This window comes from Osmerus mordax, chromosome 1 (assembly GCF_038355195.1).
Source record: "Osmerus mordax isolate fOsmMor3 chromosome 1, fOsmMor3.pri, whole genome shotgun sequence".
NCBI lineage: Eukaryota > Metazoa > Chordata > Actinopteri > Osmeriformes > Osmeridae > Osmerus > Osmerus mordax.
The window spans coordinates 17,309,297-17,328,753 of record NC_090050.1 but is presented as its reverse complement, the minus strand read 5'-3'; the positions used below and the strand labels follow the sequence as shown (position 1 = coordinate 17,328,753).

The 19,457-nt window shown below is 50.7% G+C and overlaps 1 protein-coding gene across 1 annotated transcript in view; it reads left to right on the top strand.

Annotated features, from left to right (window-relative positions):
• Positions 1 to 19,457, top strand: part of LOC136940271 (low-density lipoprotein receptor-related protein 1-like) — a 73,066-nt gene that overhangs the window by 23,207 nt on the left and 30,402 nt on the right. The window contains exons 7-28 of the mRNA XM_067232321.1: positions 3,346 to 3,508; positions 4,436 to 4,658; positions 5,667 to 5,856; positions 5,962 to 6,105; positions 6,880 to 7,116; positions 7,250 to 7,430; positions 8,599 to 8,821; positions 9,021 to 9,210; positions 9,316 to 9,441; positions 9,834 to 9,974; positions 10,523 to 10,648; positions 10,890 to 11,006; positions 11,199 to 11,279; positions 12,586 to 12,753; positions 14,655 to 14,837; positions 14,993 to 15,190; positions 15,290 to 15,535; positions 16,872 to 17,069; positions 17,996 to 18,200; positions 18,398 to 18,562; positions 18,702 to 18,946; positions 19,251 to 19,382. Coding sequence (XP_067088422.1) covers positions 3,346 to 3,508; positions 4,436 to 4,658; positions 5,667 to 5,856; positions 5,962 to 6,105; positions 6,880 to 7,116; positions 7,250 to 7,430; positions 8,599 to 8,821; positions 9,021 to 9,210; positions 9,316 to 9,441; positions 9,834 to 9,974; positions 10,523 to 10,648; positions 10,890 to 11,006; positions 11,199 to 11,279; positions 12,586 to 12,753; positions 14,655 to 14,837; positions 14,993 to 15,190; positions 15,290 to 15,535; positions 16,872 to 17,069; positions 17,996 to 18,200; positions 18,398 to 18,562; positions 18,702 to 18,946; positions 19,251 to 19,382 — 3,882 coding nt within the window. The remainder of the gene's footprint in view (positions 1 to 3,345; positions 3,509 to 4,435; positions 4,659 to 5,666; positions 5,857 to 5,961; positions 6,106 to 6,879; positions 7,117 to 7,249; positions 7,431 to 8,598; positions 8,822 to 9,020; positions 9,211 to 9,315; positions 9,442 to 9,833; positions 9,975 to 10,522; positions 10,649 to 10,889; positions 11,007 to 11,198; positions 11,280 to 12,585; positions 12,754 to 14,654; positions 14,838 to 14,992; positions 15,191 to 15,289; positions 15,536 to 16,871; positions 17,070 to 17,995; positions 18,201 to 18,397; positions 18,563 to 18,701; positions 18,947 to 19,250; positions 19,383 to 19,457) is intronic.

Sequence of the window (19,457 nt, the reverse complement as noted above, 5' to 3'; positions counted from 1 at the left end):
AGGTGCTACTTCAGAGCAGACTCTGGTCCTCTGCTGCTCTGGAAAACACTTATTTATAGACAAAAAATATTATACGGCTGGTTTTATATGTTTGTGTGTGTCAGGTCCAAGTTGTACGATCCCCACAGCAGGCCGTGTGCTGTGTTGAGGCGAGCAGGACGCTTCCGACTCCATATTGAATGCTCTCATCTCCCTCCTTTTTTCCCTTTTTCAATTTTTCCCTTTTCTGCTCTCACTCCCTCCCCTCCATTACTCTTTCTCTCTGCTCTTTGACTCTCGTCGATGCCTGAATAATATTGACAGGGTCTGGTCTTCTCTCCTCCATCCTCTCTCTCTCTCTCTCTCTCTCTCTCTCTCTCTCTCTCTCTCTCTCTCTCTCTCTCTCTCTCTCTCTCTCTCTCTCTCTCTCTCTCTCTCTCTCTCTCTCTCTCTCTCTCGCCTAGCATGCCCCCGGCTGGTCTTAACAAGTACCACGTTTGTGAGCATTCTATACTTTTTTTCCTTCATTAAATTTATTTTCATTCTTCTTTAGTGAGTGTTCTGGTTGTGATGCTTTCTCCAGATGGCAGAGGGGAGAGTTTTGAACGTGCAAGGAGACTAGCAAGGGGGGTTGTGGAGACGGAGAGGGAGGGGTGGAGGTTATGGGAGGGGCAGCTGAATGCATTCACATTTTTGGATAGTGTCAAAAAAGCACATTATCGTATGAAAACGACTTTGAAAATCAGATTGACTGAACTATGATGGACCCTGCAGACAGTGCACCAACTCCACACTGTACAGGGCTTTGGAACTGTCTACCCCTGTTATGTTATTTTGGAGTGAAAATAGAAAAAGAACTGCCTGCTTTTCCAATTATGTTGTTTTTATAGTGCAATTTCAGGCAGACTGAACTCCAGTTAATGAGTCCAGACTGTCTTTCCCTTCCTCCAGGAAACAGGCAGAGAAGTCGGGCGGGTCCGGGGGGATGATCCATGGAGGATGAGGAGGTTAGAGAAGTTGGGAGGAAAGGGGAAGAGAGGTTTTTCTGTTTACCAGACGAGGAACAGGGGATGGAGGTGTTCTGTTTACCAGACGAGGAACAGGGGATGGAGGTGTTCTGTTTACCAGACGAGGAACAGGGGATGGAGGTTTTTTTCCAGTGTTCTGTTTTCGGGAGCAGCAGGGTACTTTTAGAGTGTTGCACAACCCTCTTCTCTCTTTCCCATTTCTTTATCCGTAGTTTAATCAGTGTATGTGGGGGAAGGGCAAGGCAGCTGGAAGGGTTTAAGCAGAACTCTGTGTTCAAATTAAAAGCACCTTTGGGAATGTGGTCCCTGATTCCCATAAACCTCAGAGCCGGTACTGCACAATGGCCAAGTTTCCCTTGTGGAAATCTAATCTTTCTCTCTCTGTCTCTCTCTCTTTGTAGTCCCTTTTACACAGCCTGTTCAAGGCAAGAATGTTGGACCGTTATGCTGCGTCGCAGTTCTATATAGAAGATATGAATACAGAATGGGGGGTTATTGTTGTACGGGCATTAAGTCGGCAGCAGAGGTAGTCACAGAGCCGGATGGACGTCTGTGTAAAAGCGAGAGCTGGCAGGAGGGACAACACTCTAGACGCTGACGCTGCACCTCTAATTCTGGAACCTCGGCGTGCTATCTAAAATCAAACATGGGGCGGCATTATGCCAGCTTTGTTTGGTTCTGTCAAAATAGCAAAGCTGGCATAATGAGGGGTCTTCTTACTTAAGACAATATTGCTGGATCTCCGTATGAAAGGGGCTACTATCACTGCCTGTCTCTCTTACACTCTATTCTACACCATCCTACCGTATCCATTTGAAAATGTTTCTACAATTAAAGCAGCTTTTGAATTCCAGTTGGATTTATAGGGCAGGAGCTGGTAAGCTTTCACTCTTGCTCAGTTTTATTACCCTCTTAGGCCTTGGAATTTGCCTCGTCATTTCCCTCTCCCCACGAGACTCTTCCTGGTTTTAGAAAGTGATCCCCCCAGCCCCTCTAAATCAGCGGAGAGACCCCGTCACCCCCGCACACACACCAGAGAACACCACTGTCTCCTCCTCATACATCTGTTAAGTCGGGTCAAGACATTAGCTTGATTTCAGAGGCGCGCGTGTGCACGTGCATGCGTGTCTTGCAGAAAGTCGATGGGTTCTTGTGGTATCTGCTTTGCACACTTGGAGGGCGAGCAAAACTTGCTGCAGCTGTGAAAATACAGAGCTACAAGGACTTGTGGGTAGCGTGGCCCCCTGCTTCTCCCTCTCTCTTTTTGTGTCTGTCGTTCTCCCACTTCCCCATTTACACACACCACACAAACACACTTGAATCTCACTGATAATATTACTATTTGAAAGGCCTGTATTGCTCAGATCCCCAAGGTTCTCTTTCCTTCAGCTCCAACAATGAGCCTCTTTCTGTGATCCCTAGCTACAGCTCATCTATGGTGTGTGTGTGTGTGTGTGATAGTACGAATAGCAAGTGTGTATGTTTTCTCTCTTCCTCACAACCCCTCCTTGCCTTCTCCATCTGTGGGTGTGTGTTCGCTTTCAGTCTGAAGGGTTGCCTCTCGGGTGAGGTTGAAAGCTTGGAGGTAGTGACTGTGTGTGTTTGTGTGTGTTCAAACCTTTCACCTTCCTGCTGTGGTGGGGCTGGGATCTTGCCTCAGTATGGGGATTTGAGCCATGATGAGTCAAATAAACCAGGTTGAGACCTCCACAAAACGAGAGCAGATTGTGTCTGCACGTATCTGTGTTCTAGATGTTTTCCTGGAGGGTTTTCTGTGGGGTTCTGCCACTGCCTACAATGGATTGCTGCCTAATTTGGATTCCTCCTCCATCTTATGACTATGAGTCAGACTTCTCACCCCTCTGCCGCACATATGTACATACAGCACACTCGGCCCGCACACACACATTTTTCGGTTTGATGCCAGTAGTGTGTGCCTCAGATTCGTGAGGAATGAGAGCACATATTGTAGTCAGATGTTTACCTTGAGGTTAGTTTACTATACACTGAAGAGTTAGCTTGGCAGGATTTTCAGCTTACAGCTCATGGACATGCTCCGTCTACCTTGATGGAGACCTCTACCCTTACCTCACCGTTAGAAACTCCTGTGTGTATGTGTGTCTGTACTAACTACGCAGTCTTCCCCCTACCGGGACTCTGCACTCTAGCACTTTGTTACCAAGACAAAGGTTAAGACAACTCTCAAATGTCCCTCTCCCACTCTCCTTCCCTCTCTGTCTCTCTCCCCTTCTCTCCTTCTCTGTCTCCCTCTCTGTCTCCCTCCCCCTCTCTCCCCCTCTCTCCCTCTCCCTCTCTGTCTCCCTCCCCCTCTCTCCAGATGTGGAGCAGATGGCCATAGACTGGCTGACAGGAAACTTCTACTTTGTTGATGACGTGGACGACCGGATCTTTGTTTGTGACAAGGACGGCCAGACGTGTGTCACCCTGCTGGACCAGGAGCTCTACAACCCCAAAGGCATCGCCCTAGACCCCTCCATGGGGTGAGCTGACACAAACACACACACAATAGTAGGGCGATAGTCCATTAAAATAATGATTTCAGGGAGCTTCTTTGGAAGTAAGGATGGATGGAGGTATGGATTGATGGGGTTGTTTGGGGCATACATCAAGATGCAGGGGTGGTAGTTCTTCTAAACTTTTGGACTTATTGGAACTCTTAGACGGAGAGCTGCTGGACTGAAAGTTTGGTTTGGAATAATAGACTGCAGATGTTTCATTTGTATTTCTGTGCCCTGGGCCTTCCAAATCCACCATTCCATTTTCTTAGTAAAGTCATGTTTTTATTTCAGGCCCACCACCAATGACAGAGGTCTCAAACTCTTAATTCCTGAAGGACTTTATTGTGTTTGTTTCAGTTTGTGTATGTCTGTGTGTTTTTGTGTGTGAGCATATTTGTTGTTCATTCCAGCCAATTTCCACAGTAATAATTGCTTCCTCCAGTCATCTGCTTTGGTACGTTTGCTCCAGTATCCCTTTTTGTGGTCAGCTACATTGTTGGAGGATGAGGGGAACATCAGTTTAGCTTCTACTGTGGAAGCATAAAGAAACTTTTAAGTACTCAGATTTTTTGGAATTGGAGAAGTAAACTGCTTTAGGAAATAGACTCTCTATAGAGAAAACATGACCCAAGCTAACATGTGTAAAAGACATGAACATCAAACTGGTTTGATACCAGAGAGACAGAGAGAGCATCTCTGTGCTGTGTTGTATTGGCAAAGTCCTGTATCTGGCTGTGGAGGCATTGGTCACCCCCAGGGAAACACTGCTTAGCATCCAGCCAATATAGGAGAAATCCATCAAAGAATCACTTGGAAGGAAATGAGAAAGAGATTGATTCATCAGTTTATCGGTCGGTATGGAGATGTATTCATGACAGAATCGATGAGTGTCTTCTTCCCTCTGTACAGGAAGGTGTTCTTCACAGACTATGGTCAGATCCCCAAGGTGGAGCGCTGTGACATGGATGGTCAGAACAGGACCAAGCTGGTGGACAGTAAGATCGTGTTCCCCCACGGTGTCACCCTGGACCTGGTCAACAAGCTGGTCTACTGGGCCGATGCCTACCTGGACTACATCGAGGTTGTGGACTATGAGGGCAAGAACCGACACACCATCATCCAAGGCCTGCTGGTGAGGTCATCAACATGCGCCACCACACTTCCAGCTCTGGCCTTATAAGCTGTGGCAAAACACTTATCATTTTGTAGAGAGATGCCATTCTATTTAGACAAACTAGCTTAGATTAAAACTAACCTTTCAAGGGGGACATACATGCTGTGTGTGTGTGTGTGTGTGTGTTACGCAGTCCCTGGGCTGACTGGTGAGCTGTGTGTATAGAGCAGGACTGGACATGAGCCTTTTCATTAGGAAGGCTGATTGATGGTGTCTGAGAAAAGGCTGTTGATTGAGCCAGGCTTTGAGGAGATGCCTTTTATGTGTTAGCTGCCCTTTCAGACCTGTCTGTGCTCCAGAGTAATGGTCTTCATTTACTGACCAGACCAGAGGCAGACATACACACACTTTTCTGTGTGTTTTATAGTTATGGGAAGTGAGGTCTACAAGGGCTCCCGAATTTTGAAGCCGATGCATCATGATGATTAACACACTGAAGTCATGACCAGGCCCAAACGGAATACGCGGAGGTTGTTCCACATTTTCTGCGGTTATTCAGACTGAAAATCTGCAGAGATCTGCAAAATTATGCTAGCCTTCCTGTTCTTATGTCGGAGCGACCGAAGATGTTCCACAACAGTTTGACGCCGAATATGGTCGATTGAATGTTGACAGACTTTACAAAAAAGTATTGATCCATCCTCATAAAGATGGCCTGGAAACTCCATGGCCCTGTCTCTTGCTGTCATTTGGGTCGATAAGTGCTTCCTTTTTAATTCTTAGCATTTTAGGTTTTAATAACAGAGACGTAATATGAGTTGAGAAGTTTATTTACATTTTGCCTCAGACCAATGCGTTCTATTTGAAAATCTGCAGATTTTTGTCGGAATTCTGCGCCCGCGTATTACGTTTGGGCCTGGTCATGACCGTTCTGGGAGAATACTTTAACAGTAGCCATGTGTTATTTTATTCAAAGTATTTATCTCTTGATTCCACCCCCCCCACCGCACCCCCATCCACTTTCAGATTGAGCACCTGTATGGTCTGACAGTGTTTGAGAACTACCTGTATGCCACCAACTCGGACAACGCCAACATGCAGCCCAAGACCAGCGTGATCAGAGTCAACCGCTTCAACAGCTCTGACTACCAGGTGGTCACCCGCGTGGACAAGGGCGGAGCGCTGCATGTCTACCACCAGAGGCGCCAGCCTCCAGGTAACACTCACGCCTGCACACAAACACATCGCCTGGAGACCTCCCGCTCAGCAGTGTGACATCCAGTTGATGCCCCCCTGTGTGTGTGTGTGTGTGTGTGTGCAGTGCGGAGTCATGCCTGTGCTCCAGACCAGTTCGGGAAGGCTGGAGGTTGCTCTGACATCTGTCTCCTGGGCAACAGCCACAAGACCCGCACCTGCCGCTGTCGCTCCGGCTTCAGCCTGGGCAGTGATGGCAAATCCTGCAAGAGTGAGTAGTGCCCAGTCTAAGACTGGACCAGCCAGCCAATCCACTGTCAGAGACTGGACCAACCAGCCAATCCACTGTTAGACTGTACCAACCAGCCAATCCACTGTTAGAGACTGTACCAACCAGCCAATCCACTGTCAGATGCACTGTATAGTACCGCTGTATATGTAACTGAGAGAAAAAGTCCTCCAAAGCAAATTCCTTGTCTGTGCAAACTTTCATGGCGAATAAAACCCATTCTGATTCTGATTCCTCATTCTGGTATTTGAGCCTAATATGAGAAGCTCCTCGCACTGGGAACAGTCATGGACAGACAGGCCTTTCTCAATTGCTTACTCCCATATTTGACTAGAATAATGTCTCTGTCTCTCATTATCTTGACTCAGTGGGGGTGTATTAACAGTCTGATACTTCATCTCAGATGTAGTGATTGGTTTTGGCTTTGAAGACGGCACTCAGAGTGGCAATCTTCTCCTCTCATTTCCACCACCATGCAGTGACACCAACACCAATTAGTGAAAAATCTATTAGACTTTTATTAAGGACTGTTGCTCCTGCATGTCACTTCCTGTCTTGATCGATGGAATGTAATTGACCGTGCTATTAATGAGTCAGTGTTTAACTCATTGCTTCTGTTGTATGTTACGAGGTGATTGGATGATGAGGATTCTGTGATGCCAGGACCATTCCAGCCGCCTCATCCATCTTACTGTGGTCCAGTAAACGTCCTTAGTCAAGCCAAGTGAAGGGTTCTCTCTCCTGTCCCCCCTTCAGAACCAGAGCACGAGCTCTTCCTGGTCTACGGTAAAGGTCGTCCAGGGGTTATCCGGGGCATGGACATGAATGCCAAGGTGCCCGACGAGTACATGATCCCCATAGAGAACCTGATGAACCCACGGGCGCTGGACTTCCACGCCGAGAGCGAGTTCATCTACTTCGCCGATGCCACCAGCTTCCTCATCGGCCGGCAGAAGATCGATGGCACGGAGAGGGACACCATCCTCAAGGAAGGTACTGTACCACCGCCGTCATTTTAGAACATCTGGAATATTTGGGGTCGAACAGCTTTTTTTGGTTGTTGAAGACTGATCCAAAATGTTTGTTCTCATGTCTTCTGTGGGCCATGTCTGGTGGCCGTGCTCAGGGATCCACACCGTGGAGGGTATAGCAGTGGACTGGATGGCTGATAACCTGTACTGGACAGACGACGGGCCCAAGAAGAGCATCAGTGTGGCCCGGCTGGAGAAGGCCTCACAGACTCGCAAAACCCTCATTGAGGGCAAGATGACCCACCCACGAGCCATCGTTGTGGACCCACTGCATGGGTGAGTTGTGGAGGGGGTTGTTGTGGTCTGGGGCTGAGATGTGGTTGAGACATGGTACACCTAGGGCTTTAATATGCGTGCGGTGGGAGAGGAAGGCTACTGAATATAAATGATTTTGGCTTAGAAATCAATGTCTCTTCCCAGCATGTTTGTGGCTTTGAAATGAATGGAGAGTTGGCTGGGAAATTAAGTTTGGGTGTGTGTGCGCAAGAGTGAGAGAGGTAGGGAGTCGGAGAGGGTGGTGGTCAGCTCCAATCAGTTGGATGCTTGTCTACTTAGATTCCAGTGACTGAAAGCCTGGTCTCCCTTCAGTAGTAGGGAGTCAGGTAGCTGAGCGGTGAGGGAATCGGGCTAGTAATCCGAAGGTTGCCAGTTCGATTCCTGGCCGTGCCAACTGACGTTGTGTCCTTGGGCAAGGCACTTCACCCTACTTGCCTCGGGGGAATGTCCCTGTACTTACTGTAAGTCGCTCTGGAGAAGAGCGTCTGCTAAATGACTAAATATAAATATAATATAGTTCACCAATTTCATCACTTCTTTCCCACCTGTTCTCTGATGGTCTTTTTTGACCTTCTTATTGCTACTTTGTCTTCAGTCTCAATCATCCCAGCTCTGGCTCAGATTGAGTCTTCAGGTTTATGCACCCGCTGTTTTATTTCTCTCTTCACTGTGTTCATCCACAGATGACTGTCTGTTCACTGGCCAAACAAAGGCTTTAATACATACTTCCTATGTCTTAATCTATTTGTGTGTGTGTGTGTGTATATGTGTGTAGTGTCTTTAAACTCTTCAGATCGACAAGGACAGGGAGATTTGTTTCTTTACGCTTACCTAGAGAAATCCACTCCCTGGCTGTAAGGCTTGTCATCAGTCAGCCTCAGACCACGGGGGGGGGGGATAGTTTCTCATGTCAGTGCAATAGAGATGTGAGTGTGTGTGTGTGTGTGTGAGAGAGAGAAAGAAATTGGGGACGGAGCCTCCTGGTGATGGATGAGCGCAGAACTAGACCTGAAACTAAACTGATTCCTCAAGGTCTTGATTGACATGTCCCATTTACAGTAGGCTATGCCTCTGCTTGCACATGAACTGCCTGTGTTTTAGGGGAGGAGGAAGGGGCTGACATTATCACACACACAGACTGACTGACTGACTTGGGTGGCCTCCCTAGGTGGATGTACTGGACCGATTGGGAGGAGGACCCAAAGGAGAGTAAGAGAGGGAAGATTGAGCGGGCCTGGATGGACGGCTCCAACAGGAACGTGTTCCTGACCAGTAAGACGGTGCTGTGGCCCAACGGCCTGAGCCTGGACATCCCCCAGGGCCTGCTGTACTGGGTGGACGCCTACTACGACCGCATCGAGATGGTCTACCTCAACAGCACCGAACGCAAGGTCAGCTACACGGGAGCGGGTGGAGAAGGTTGTTTTAGTTTTTCAAAATGGATTTGACGGGCCTGACGTGGTCCACCGTAACCACTGTGGTTCATTAGATTATAAAGGCGTTTAGTTTAGTTTTGACCAACATCTGGGGCTATTGGTCGACTGTTTCTGGGTTGACTGTATGTCTCCCTCCTACTGTTTGTGTGGTAAGACTGTGTACGAGGGCCAGGAGCTGAACCACGCCTTCGGCCTGTGCCACTACAAGCACTTCCTGTTCTGGAATGAGTACCGCAGTGGCAGCATCTTTAAGTTGGACACCACCACCAACCACGCCACGCTGCTCCGCAACGAGAGACCGCCCATCTTTGAGATCCGCATGTACGATGCCCAGGAGCAGCAAGGTAACCCCCCCAGTCCTCCTACAACTCCATCCTTCTGTTTGTCATTACACCTGCTCCTCTCTGTCAACCAAGAGTGTGTGTGTGTGTGTGTGTGCGTGTCTACAGGGTCGAACGCCTGTCGTGTCAACAATGGTGGCTGCAGCAGCCTTTGTCTGGCCATCCCTGAAGGGAGACAGTGTGCCTGTGCAGAGGACCAACTACTGGACGACCATGACAACGTCAGCTGCAAAGGTAGGGGTGTGTGTGTGTGTGTGTGTGTCGGTCACATGTCTGTCTTTCTCTAGAACCATGATCAAAGTAGGGGACTAGGGGAAGTAGGATTACGCAGATTAAGCAAGGATAAAACCGTATCTCCAAGTTTAACCGTGTGTGTGTCGCTTGCAAGCCGAAATCCTTCTCATGTGTGAAGCAGCAGCCCAGTTTAGGCTTGGATTATGGACTGCTAGATTTTGTTTGGGCAGAGTGTGAGGTACACAGTTCCACTCTTGTCTCCCTGAATCCCTCCACTGAGATGCTGTGTTGAAATTCAACATGGACTCCCAATTCAGGCCGTTTTAATTCAAGTTGAGATCTTGAACGTTTTTCTTCCACTCCCTTTTCCCTGTTGTTACCCCTCCACCCAGCCAACCCCTCGTACATCCCCCCTCCTCAGTGCCAGCCAGGAGAGTTTGCATGTAAAAACAACCGCTGTATCCAGGAGAGATGGAAGTGTGACGGAGATAACGACTGTCTGGACAACAGCGATGAGGCCCCAGAGCTGTGCCGTGAGTCTGCACACGCACACACACACACACACACACACACACACACACACACACACACACACACACACACACACACACACACACACACACACACACACACACACACACACAGACTCCAGAGTACAGTAATAATCCAGAATTTGAGTATAAAGGGCACCTGTCAACAGCCACCCTGCTGGTAATAGACCAGCTGCCTTCTCTCATCTCCTCTCCTCCCATCTCTGGACCACTGGGGTCACATGGCCTCCAGCACTTTCACTTTGACAGTCTGTTGATGCCAGAATGAATTGAGAAAGGCCAGACCTGTGTGTGCGTGTGTGCGTGTGTGTGTAGGTATGCGGGAATGTTGGTGGGTCTGGAAAAGCTCTTAGCCAGTCTGTCTGTCTGTCTGTGGCCAGAGTGCAGACAGGCTCCATTTTCAGACAAAACAAGACCTTGTCCAAAACACACTATATGCTCGTGCTTACACTGTATCCCTGTGCCCCACCTCCCCCACTCCTCTACCTTGACCCCTCGCTCAATCTACTCCTCCACTTCCCGCTCCCCAGACCAGCACACCTGCCCTGCCGACAGGTTTAAGTGCCAGAATAACCGCTGTATTTCCCTCCGCTGGCTGTGTGACGGAGACAACGACTGTGGAAATGATGAGGATGAGTCCAACACCACTTGCTCTGGTAGGATGCACACACACACACAAGCCCACCGTAGACAGGCACTGGATACCTGCTTTCCTAAAAACATTTATTCAGAAAGCTATAAGGGCCTAAAAATGTAGCCATTCCTCTTCTCCGATTCGGACCTATGTTGTAGCATTTCAAAGGGCAACGTGGGGCTTGTTAGTAGAGGCACTTCCACAGAAGAGGTGGGCTATCTCTATGCCAACTCCCCCATGACAACCGTCCTCTTCTGCTCCAGCGCGCACGTGCCCGCCTAACCAGTACTCGTGTGCTAGCGGGCGCTGCATCCCCCTGTCATGGACATGTGACCTGGACGACGACTGTGGGGACCGCTCAGACGAGCCCGGCTCCTGTGGTGAGTCACCTCTTAACCTAGAACCATTATCCTGCGGTCATTAAGCTCTTTTCCTGAGAGGTCACATGACTGTGGCTCAGGGGGGCATTTACAGCCTTCTCAAGGCAGATACTTCAGACTTCCTGATCCCATCTGGTCATTCATGCTGTGTGTAGTTTCTCCTGGCTGACGCCAGTGTCACTTTGTCCCCAGCGTACCCCACCTGCTTCCCCCTGACCCAGTTCACCTGCAACAACGGCCGCTGCATCAACATCAACTGGCGCTGTGACAATGGTAAGAGTCTCCGTCTCCCCCCTCCTCCTCCCCCTCCTCCTCGCCTCCTCTCCTTCGCCCCCCCCCCCCCCTCCTCCTCCCCCTCCTCCTCGCCTCCTCTCCTTCGCCCCCCCCCCTCCTCCTCCCCCTCCTCCTCGCCTCCTCTCCTTCGCCCCCCCCCCCCTCCTCCTCCTCCTCCTCGCCTCCTCTCCTTCGCCCCCCCCCCCTCCTCCTCCCCCTCCTCCTCGCCTCCTCTCCTTCGCCCCCCCCCCTCCTCCTCCCCCTCCTCCTCGCCTCCTCTCCTTCGCCCCCCCCCCCCTCCTCCTCCTCCAGCTGCTCTGTGTGCTCCTTAGTGCCCCGCTGTCACGCTGTCACGCTGGCCTGTAGCTCAGCATGCTGGGTAATGTTCACCTGCCACCCCATAAGCGCCAGCTGTCTTCTTGTCCTGTGAGGATGTTTGTGTGTCTGTGCTTGCCTGGTCTCCCACTGTCAATCAGGTGTCGGTTACTGTTGTTGTTCCATGCGTGTTGTCTGGTGTTGTGCTGTGCGCCCACTCTGCTGTCTCCCGTTGGTTCTGTCTTTCAGAAAAGGATTGTGGGGATGGCTCTGATGAGTTGAATTGTCCGAACCCAACCGGTTAGTGCATAGATCAACATGCACCATCGCCATGACGCTGCAGGCTTAAGCCTCGCTGTGGCGGAGCAGGGAAACCTTGACTAGACTCTGCTAGGCCACGGCCTCCCTCAAGGCCTATAGGGATAGATAGGTTAGGAGCCGGCCTGCTTCTCTACTAATGATATCTTTACTAGTAAACTATTATTTATTTCAGTAAAACTCACCACAGCTGCTTCTTATGCGCTTAATCCAGGGACAGAGATCGATGCTATAACTGTAAATCTGAGCATACAAAACTGAAGCATATTATCGGAGGTGCTTTCGAGAAATGAGGGGGACAAAAAAAGAAAAGACCTTCCTTGTGATCCTTCAGTGTAGGGCTGCTTTCACCCCTGTAGACCAGGGAGGACGTTCTGCCTCTGCTGCCAAGCTCAATGTATCAGTGCTGGGTACATTCACTCATGGTGCATGGTCTGATCTATGCAATTTCTGTGATTTATTTTATACTCTGTCTTCTCTCTCTCTTTCCTGATAATCAGTTTGGTTGAAGTTCTATTTGGTGGTAAAAGTAACGTGACGTGTACTATCTAGCCTGTAAAGCTATGTGTAAGAAAAAGATTCAATCGGGTCCACGACCTGGGCGAATATCTCAGCATTTCTCAAGGGAGCGTCACGTGTGTGAGAGGTCTGACTGTGTGTGCGTGTGTTCCAGACAACGACTGCGGGGACAACAGCGACGAGGCGGGCTGCAGCCACTCCTGCTCTAGCGCCCAGTTCAAGTGTAACAGCGGGCGCTGCATCCCAGACTACTGGACCTGCGACGGCGACAACGACTGTGGCGACTACAGCGACGAGACCCACGCCAACTGCACCAACCAGGGTGAGTTCCGGCACAGGGACCAACCAATCAGAGGGAAGTCTCAGACCCACAGCTAATCAAGCGAGTGACAGCTTAAGTGTCAACACAACCAATCGTGGTTTTCTCAACCCTTCATTTCCCAATCAAGAGACGCAAAGCTCCCAGAAGGGGCAGGAGGTCTATGTGAATGCCACATTCCTTTAATTATGGAGCATAAACAGGGCTGTTCCCATAAACAGGGCTGTTCCCTATCCATCACAGTGGTGTGATGGATAGTTGTTGACGATGTAAAGACTCCATATTTCCCATCCCCTGCAGTTCAACATGTCCAGTCATGTCATTCCATCCTAATCCCCCCCCCCCAGCGGTCTCCTTAGGGACCGTCTCAGTTCACCATGTCGTTGGGAACATCACAACATGCTCGTCACCCCATAGCCCCCCTACCTGTTCACACCCCAGGGTACTGCATGTTGGAGACCCCAGTAACGACTCCAAACATGCCTTGCCTGATAAACATATGAGACCAGCCTCTCGTGGTGGGACAAACCACACGTCAACATCGTGGGGCTGTGTGCATGTGTGGTTCTGTGTGTATATCCACCCTAACCAGGAAAGGTAACATTTGCTCAAAATAGATAGACGGAGGGAGCTTGAGTCAACAGATTTTTCTCAGCCTCCGTCACTATGGGCTGGAACCAGAGAATTGGAGTCGCAGCCAGACAGACTGCACCCACCGCCCCCTCCACCCCCACCGCCCCCACCTCCCCCTCCGCCCCCACCTCCCCCTCCGCCCCCACCTCCCCCTCCACCCCCACCGCCCCCACCACCCCCTCCACCCCCACCGCCCCCTCCACCCCCTCCACCACCACACTACACAAAGTCGAACAGGCTGAGGCAGCCTGAGGTTTTAATGAAGGTCACAGGAGGGCAGGCTGGTTAGGGAGCTGCTGTGTGTGTGTGTGTGTGTGTGTAATATGGACAAATATGTGGGTCCTTGTGCACCAAAATGTGTGCGCGTGTGTTCTCATCCACAAACACACAAGCTCTCACACACTCTCTTCAACTAGGGTTCATCTGTATCACACACGTGACATGAGCCTCCACACAGCCACACACATGCCCAAACTGTGACACACATGGCTTTTCTTCCCTTGCGCCAGCCATCAACCTTTCGCAGTATTCCCCAATCCTCCATTGACCATCTTAATTGGTGATGCCACGGATGGGTGTAGGGCAGAGAAGCCAGGTCCTGCCTCTTCCCTCCATTGTTCCAATGCCAGCGTTCCATTAGTGGGTGCCTCCTGGGCATTCGGTTGCTTTCATTCAGGCATGCCAGGTTAGTAGTGAATGGGAGCCGCCTGGTAATGAAGAAATCCACGCCATGTGTTTATGAATGAACCATTAGAGTCCGTCCTCTCTTCTGGGTGGGCGGTCTGCTGACAGTTGCCAGCACCTGACGCCATGCGTGAGCCAGACTGTGCCAGGTGCTCATTAGTGTTTGGGCGAGGTCCTTCATGATTGCTTGATTGTATAAAGTCCAGAGCTGGTGCGTGACGTCCAAGTGAACGTCCAAGTGGGGTCTGGGACACTGTGTCTCCCAGACCCCATGGTGAGACGAGGGGAAACGACTGCTGTGAGGTGTCGCTCTCACAGGAGCGTCTGGTGATGGAACGTATGGTTTACCTCATTCTCTCGGCCTCTCTTCTCACCCTGCACCATTTCGTCTAACTGGTACAGGGAATTTGTAATTCACAGTGACGCTTACAATACTGTACATCCTATTTGCTGTCAAATATTGATGTTTTTGACACCCATTGGTCTAAATCCTGGTATATCTAACGCTTAAATAGAGTGGACTGGTTGTGTTTAGACAACAAGTTTCTGAATCTCTCTCTCTCTCCTTGTCTCTCGTTGTTGTCCAGCCACACGACCACCAGGCGGCTGTCACACAGATGAGTTCCAGTGTCGGATGGACGGCCTGTGCATCCCTATGCGCTGGCGCTGTGATGGAGACACGGACTGCATGGACCTGAGTGACGAGAAGACCTGCGAGGGAGTAACGCACATGTGTGACCCGGCCGTCAAGTTTGGCTGCAGGGATTCGGGTGAGGATGACCCTGCATCACACCGTAGACCAGGCGAGCGGTTGTCATTTCAGATACAAAGTACAGTTCCTCGGGCGCTGCCGTTCTGTGCTTTGTTGGCCTGGATGGACACAGGTTTGACCTTTGAGCTTTGACCCCCCCCCCCCCCCCCCCAGCCCGCTGCATCAGCAAGGCCTGGGTGTGTGACGGGGACAGCGACTGCGAGGACAACTCCGACGAGGACAACTGTGAGGCGCTGGTGTGTAAGCTCTCCCACCACGTGTGTGCCAACGACTCCACCATCTGCCTGCCTGCTGAGAAGCTGTGCGACGGCACCGACGACTGCCCCGACGGCTCCGACGAGAAGCTCTGCGGTGAGGTCGCACTACGCGTGCTGAACAAACGCGCATCGACGCCGTCATCACAAGCCACAGCTTGGCCCTGACTTTCTCTCTCTTTCCTTCTTTTTCCAGACTTGTGTTCAATGAACAACGGAGACTGCAGCCATAACTGCACGGTTGCGCCTGGTGAGGGTGTGGTGTGTTCATGCCCGCTGGGCATGGAGCTGGGCGCTGACAACAAGACGTGCCAGATCCAGAGCTTCTGTGCAAAGCACCTGAAGTGCAGCCAGCGCTGTGAACAGGACAAGTTCAGTGTCAAATGTTCGTGTTACGAAGGCTGGGAACTGGAGCCCGACATGGAGAACTGCAAGAGCACTGGTGAGGATGAAGGGGAGGGCGAGAGGGAGGGCGAGAGGGAGGGCGAGAGGGAGGGAGAGATGGAGGGCGGGATGGAGGGCGGGAGGGAGGGAGGGAGGGAGGGAGGGAGGGAGGGAGGGAGGGCGGGCGGGCGGGAGGGCGGGCGGGCGGGCGGGCGGGAGTGCAGGGAAGTAGAGAGGGACCATGTTAGAGGAACAAGAGCCGCGAAGAGATGAGAGCACGGTGACTAGGTGGGCGTTAAAGAGGGAGAGCCAGTATGAGAGGTTTTAGTGGTTTGAAGTGGAATAAGAACCGTGACAAGAACCCGTTACAAAGTAAGGGTGAGCTAGACAGGCTATGATGAATGGTGGGTGTGGGTGTGAGGGGAGACAGATAGGGAGGGAGGGAGAGACGGAGAACGAGGGGGGGAAGACCGGGAGAAGGAGGGAGGGAAGACCGAGACAAGGAGACCGAGATATAGAGGGGAAGACCAAGATGGGGAGAGGGAGGGGAGAGCTGATGATGGCAGGAGTCTGGGGAGTACAGCAGCGTGTACATAGCCAAGAAGTGTTGTGGTTTGGGGTTGAAGAGTCCAAGAACTGGGCTGAGCTGGCAGGATGCGAGCAGGATGCTGTGTGGTTTGACTAGATCCCAGTCTGCTGCACTGTTAGCGTTCTCCTGTCCTCATCCTCCTCTCTAGAGCAGAGAAGACAGTGTTCCAAGAGGCTGTGTTCACATGAGAACACACCTGGACAGAACACAGCACAATTGTGGACATTCTGAAATAGACATTCAGGCTTACTCACTAGAAACTGAAAACAGAGTACCTTTACGAAGAGTACCTTGAGGGACATTATCAACAATCACAACAGAGCAATGTTAAATAGGTTTGAAAATGCCTTTACTAGCAAAACAAAGTCCAATTGTAGGCAAACTAGGCCTGCAGATGATGTACAACCTTGTAGGAGTGGAACTAGTGTTACACAGAGGGAGTTGGCTACATTACTGGCACCCAGTCTGAAAGAGCTAGCTAGTGCTGTAGCTGTAGCACACAGTCATTCATCACAATGTCTGCTTGCCAGAGATAACTTTCCTCCATTTTACACACACATACTTTTAATTAAGCTGGATTTATAGTGGATTTCTTCCTAGTTCTGCTTCTCTTTCATGGACGCGCAACACTGAAGCAAGCATTTCTACAGTAGAGCATTCTGGTGTCCTTATTCACATGGTGGCATGGATGTAATATGGTATACTGCACCAGACGTGTCTGTAAAGGGATTGAGGGCCTGGCTCCTGGTCCTAGTCCTGGATGTGGGCTCCACCATGTCTTGATCATCTCTGTCCTCTTTCTCAGATCCCTTCAAGCCGTTTATCATCTTCTCCAATCGTCATGAGATCCGGCGTATTGACCTCAACAAGGGGGAGTTCAGCGTCCTGGTGCCTGGCTTGAGGAACACTATCGCCCTGGACTTCCACCTCAGCCAGAACGCCCTCTATTGGACAGATGTGGTGGAGGACAAGATCTACCGCGGCAAGCTGTCGGAGAATGGAGGTGAGCGGCCGTGACTCAACCAGGAGCTCGAGCTGATGTCTGACCTGTGAAGGGTTCCTTGAATGAGGTGAAAGGAACACTGAATATCGAACAATGAATATGGAAGCAGATTCTTGGCTAAGAACTTTTTTGGAGCTCTGTTTTCCAGCTGTCTATAGCATTTCAAGCGTAGACCACCATAACATGGTTCATCTGAAAAACAGCACATTTCTTTGTGCCTGAGAGGACATTCAAACTAACATGACTCATCTCCCAAAGGTCTTCAGTGAAGAATTCTGGGAATAGTGCTTATATAGTGCTGTAGGCCTACCTGCTGTTTTGGGGAGGCTAGTAAACAACAAAGCAGATGGTCTGGCTTCTGCCGAAAAACAAAAGTAATCAATCACAACCACACTGCCACTTTCAAACAGGGAACACCAATCAATCAAAACTAAACAGCTACCTTCAAACAGGCAAAACCAATCAATCAAAACATATAGAGAGCAGACCAGGCCTGCTAATTACATGCATGGAAACCTGATATGTGTGTGTTGAGAGAGACATTGTGTGTGTGTGTGTTTCCATGCTCCCTGCTCCAGTTAGGATAATGAGTAGTCTCATATGATTAGACACTTCTCCCTGATTATGGACCTAGAATGGATAAATGAATAGGCCAGTTCCAGAGATGAGAAGGAGGAGCACGCGTTTCTCCTTGTCTTGTCTTGCCAAGGCCCTTCATCTCCTGTGTTTACCTACAGTACACCCATGCTGGGGTCGCTCAAGTCCTGTTATTGGGAATCGTTAGATAAGCTGCCGTCACATTGGCGCATGGAGCCGTTTGCCTGACGCCTGAGCAGACACAAACACAATGACAGATAGGAGAGGGGGGGCGGTAGGCAGACATAAAGAGCCGTGTAGAAACAGGTTCCTCTCCCCTTTGGTTCCAGCGCTGACCAGTTTCGACGTGGTGATCCAGTACGGGCTGGCAACCCCTGAGGGCCTGGCGGTGGACTGGATCGCAGGGAACATCTACTGGGTGGAGAGCAACCTGGACCAGATCGAGGTGGCCAAGCTGGACGGCACCATGCGGACCACCCTGCTGGCTGGGGAGGTGGAGCACCCCCGCGCCATCGCTCTGGACCCCCGCTATGGGTAAGACCTCTACCTCCTGCTTCTCCCAGGATGGTAGCTCCACCACTGGCTACTGGAAGGGTGGGGGTGCGCTCTCCCTCTCTGTTCATTGATCAATAACCCCCTCCCCATCTCTCTCTCTCCCCATCTCTCTCTCTCTCTCCCCGTCTGTCTCTCTCCCCATCTCTCTCTCTCCCTCTCTCTCTCTCTCTGTGTAGTATTCTGTTCTGGACAGACTGGGATGCCAGCATGCCTAGGATTGAGGCAGCTTCTATGAGTGGCGAGGGCAGGAGGACCATCCACAAGGAGACGGGGAACGGAGGCTGGCCTAACGGACTCACTGTGGACTACCTGGAGTTACGCATCCTCTGGATCGATGCTAGGTCGGACAGGGCACGCACACACACACACACACACACACGAACACGTTTGTATGTATATACAGTATATGTGCACACACAATATACTGCAACAACAACAAAAACCACAGTTTCAGTATATTTCCACTTTGTTGTCCTCCAGGTCTGATGCTATTTACTCTGCAAAATATGATGGTTCCGGCCTGATAGAGGTGCTGAGGGGACATGAATACCTGTCGCACCCCTTCGCTGTCACCATGTACGGGGGCGAGGTGTACTGGACAGACTGGAGGACCAACACACTGGCCAAGGCCAACAAGTGGACCGGCAACAATGTGACAGTGGTCCAGAGAACCAACACACAGCCTTTTGACCTGCAGGTGTACCACCCTTCTAGACAGCCCCAGGGTAAGACACACACACACACACTCCTCTGGACTGAACCATGTGTGTGGGGAGAGAGATGGAAGCTCTCTGAAAGCTCTGCTGATCCCATGTTCTGGCCCTGAGCAAGCACACCACAGACACATTCGACTCCCCCAGCAGGGGCTATTGTAAGCTTTTACTGAAGGTCCTCCATTCTCCAATGTATTTGAATACCCCTTTTCCTCCTTCCTTCTCCTTTCTCTGTCTGTCTGTCTGTCTGTCTCTCTCTCTCTCTCTCTCTCTCTCTCTCTCCCTTTTACCTCTCTCGCTCTCCCTTTGTCCTCAGCTCCAAACCCGTGTGCTGCTAACAATGGAACAGGGCCGTGTTCTCACCTGTGTCTGATCAACTACAACCAGACCTTTTCCTGCTCCTGCCCTCACCTCATGAAGCTGGGCACAGACAAACACACCTGCTATGGTGAGAAATAACACCCACGCGCACACCTACAGTCACACCTGCTACCTGCCTTCCGTGAGCCGGACCAGGCTTGTC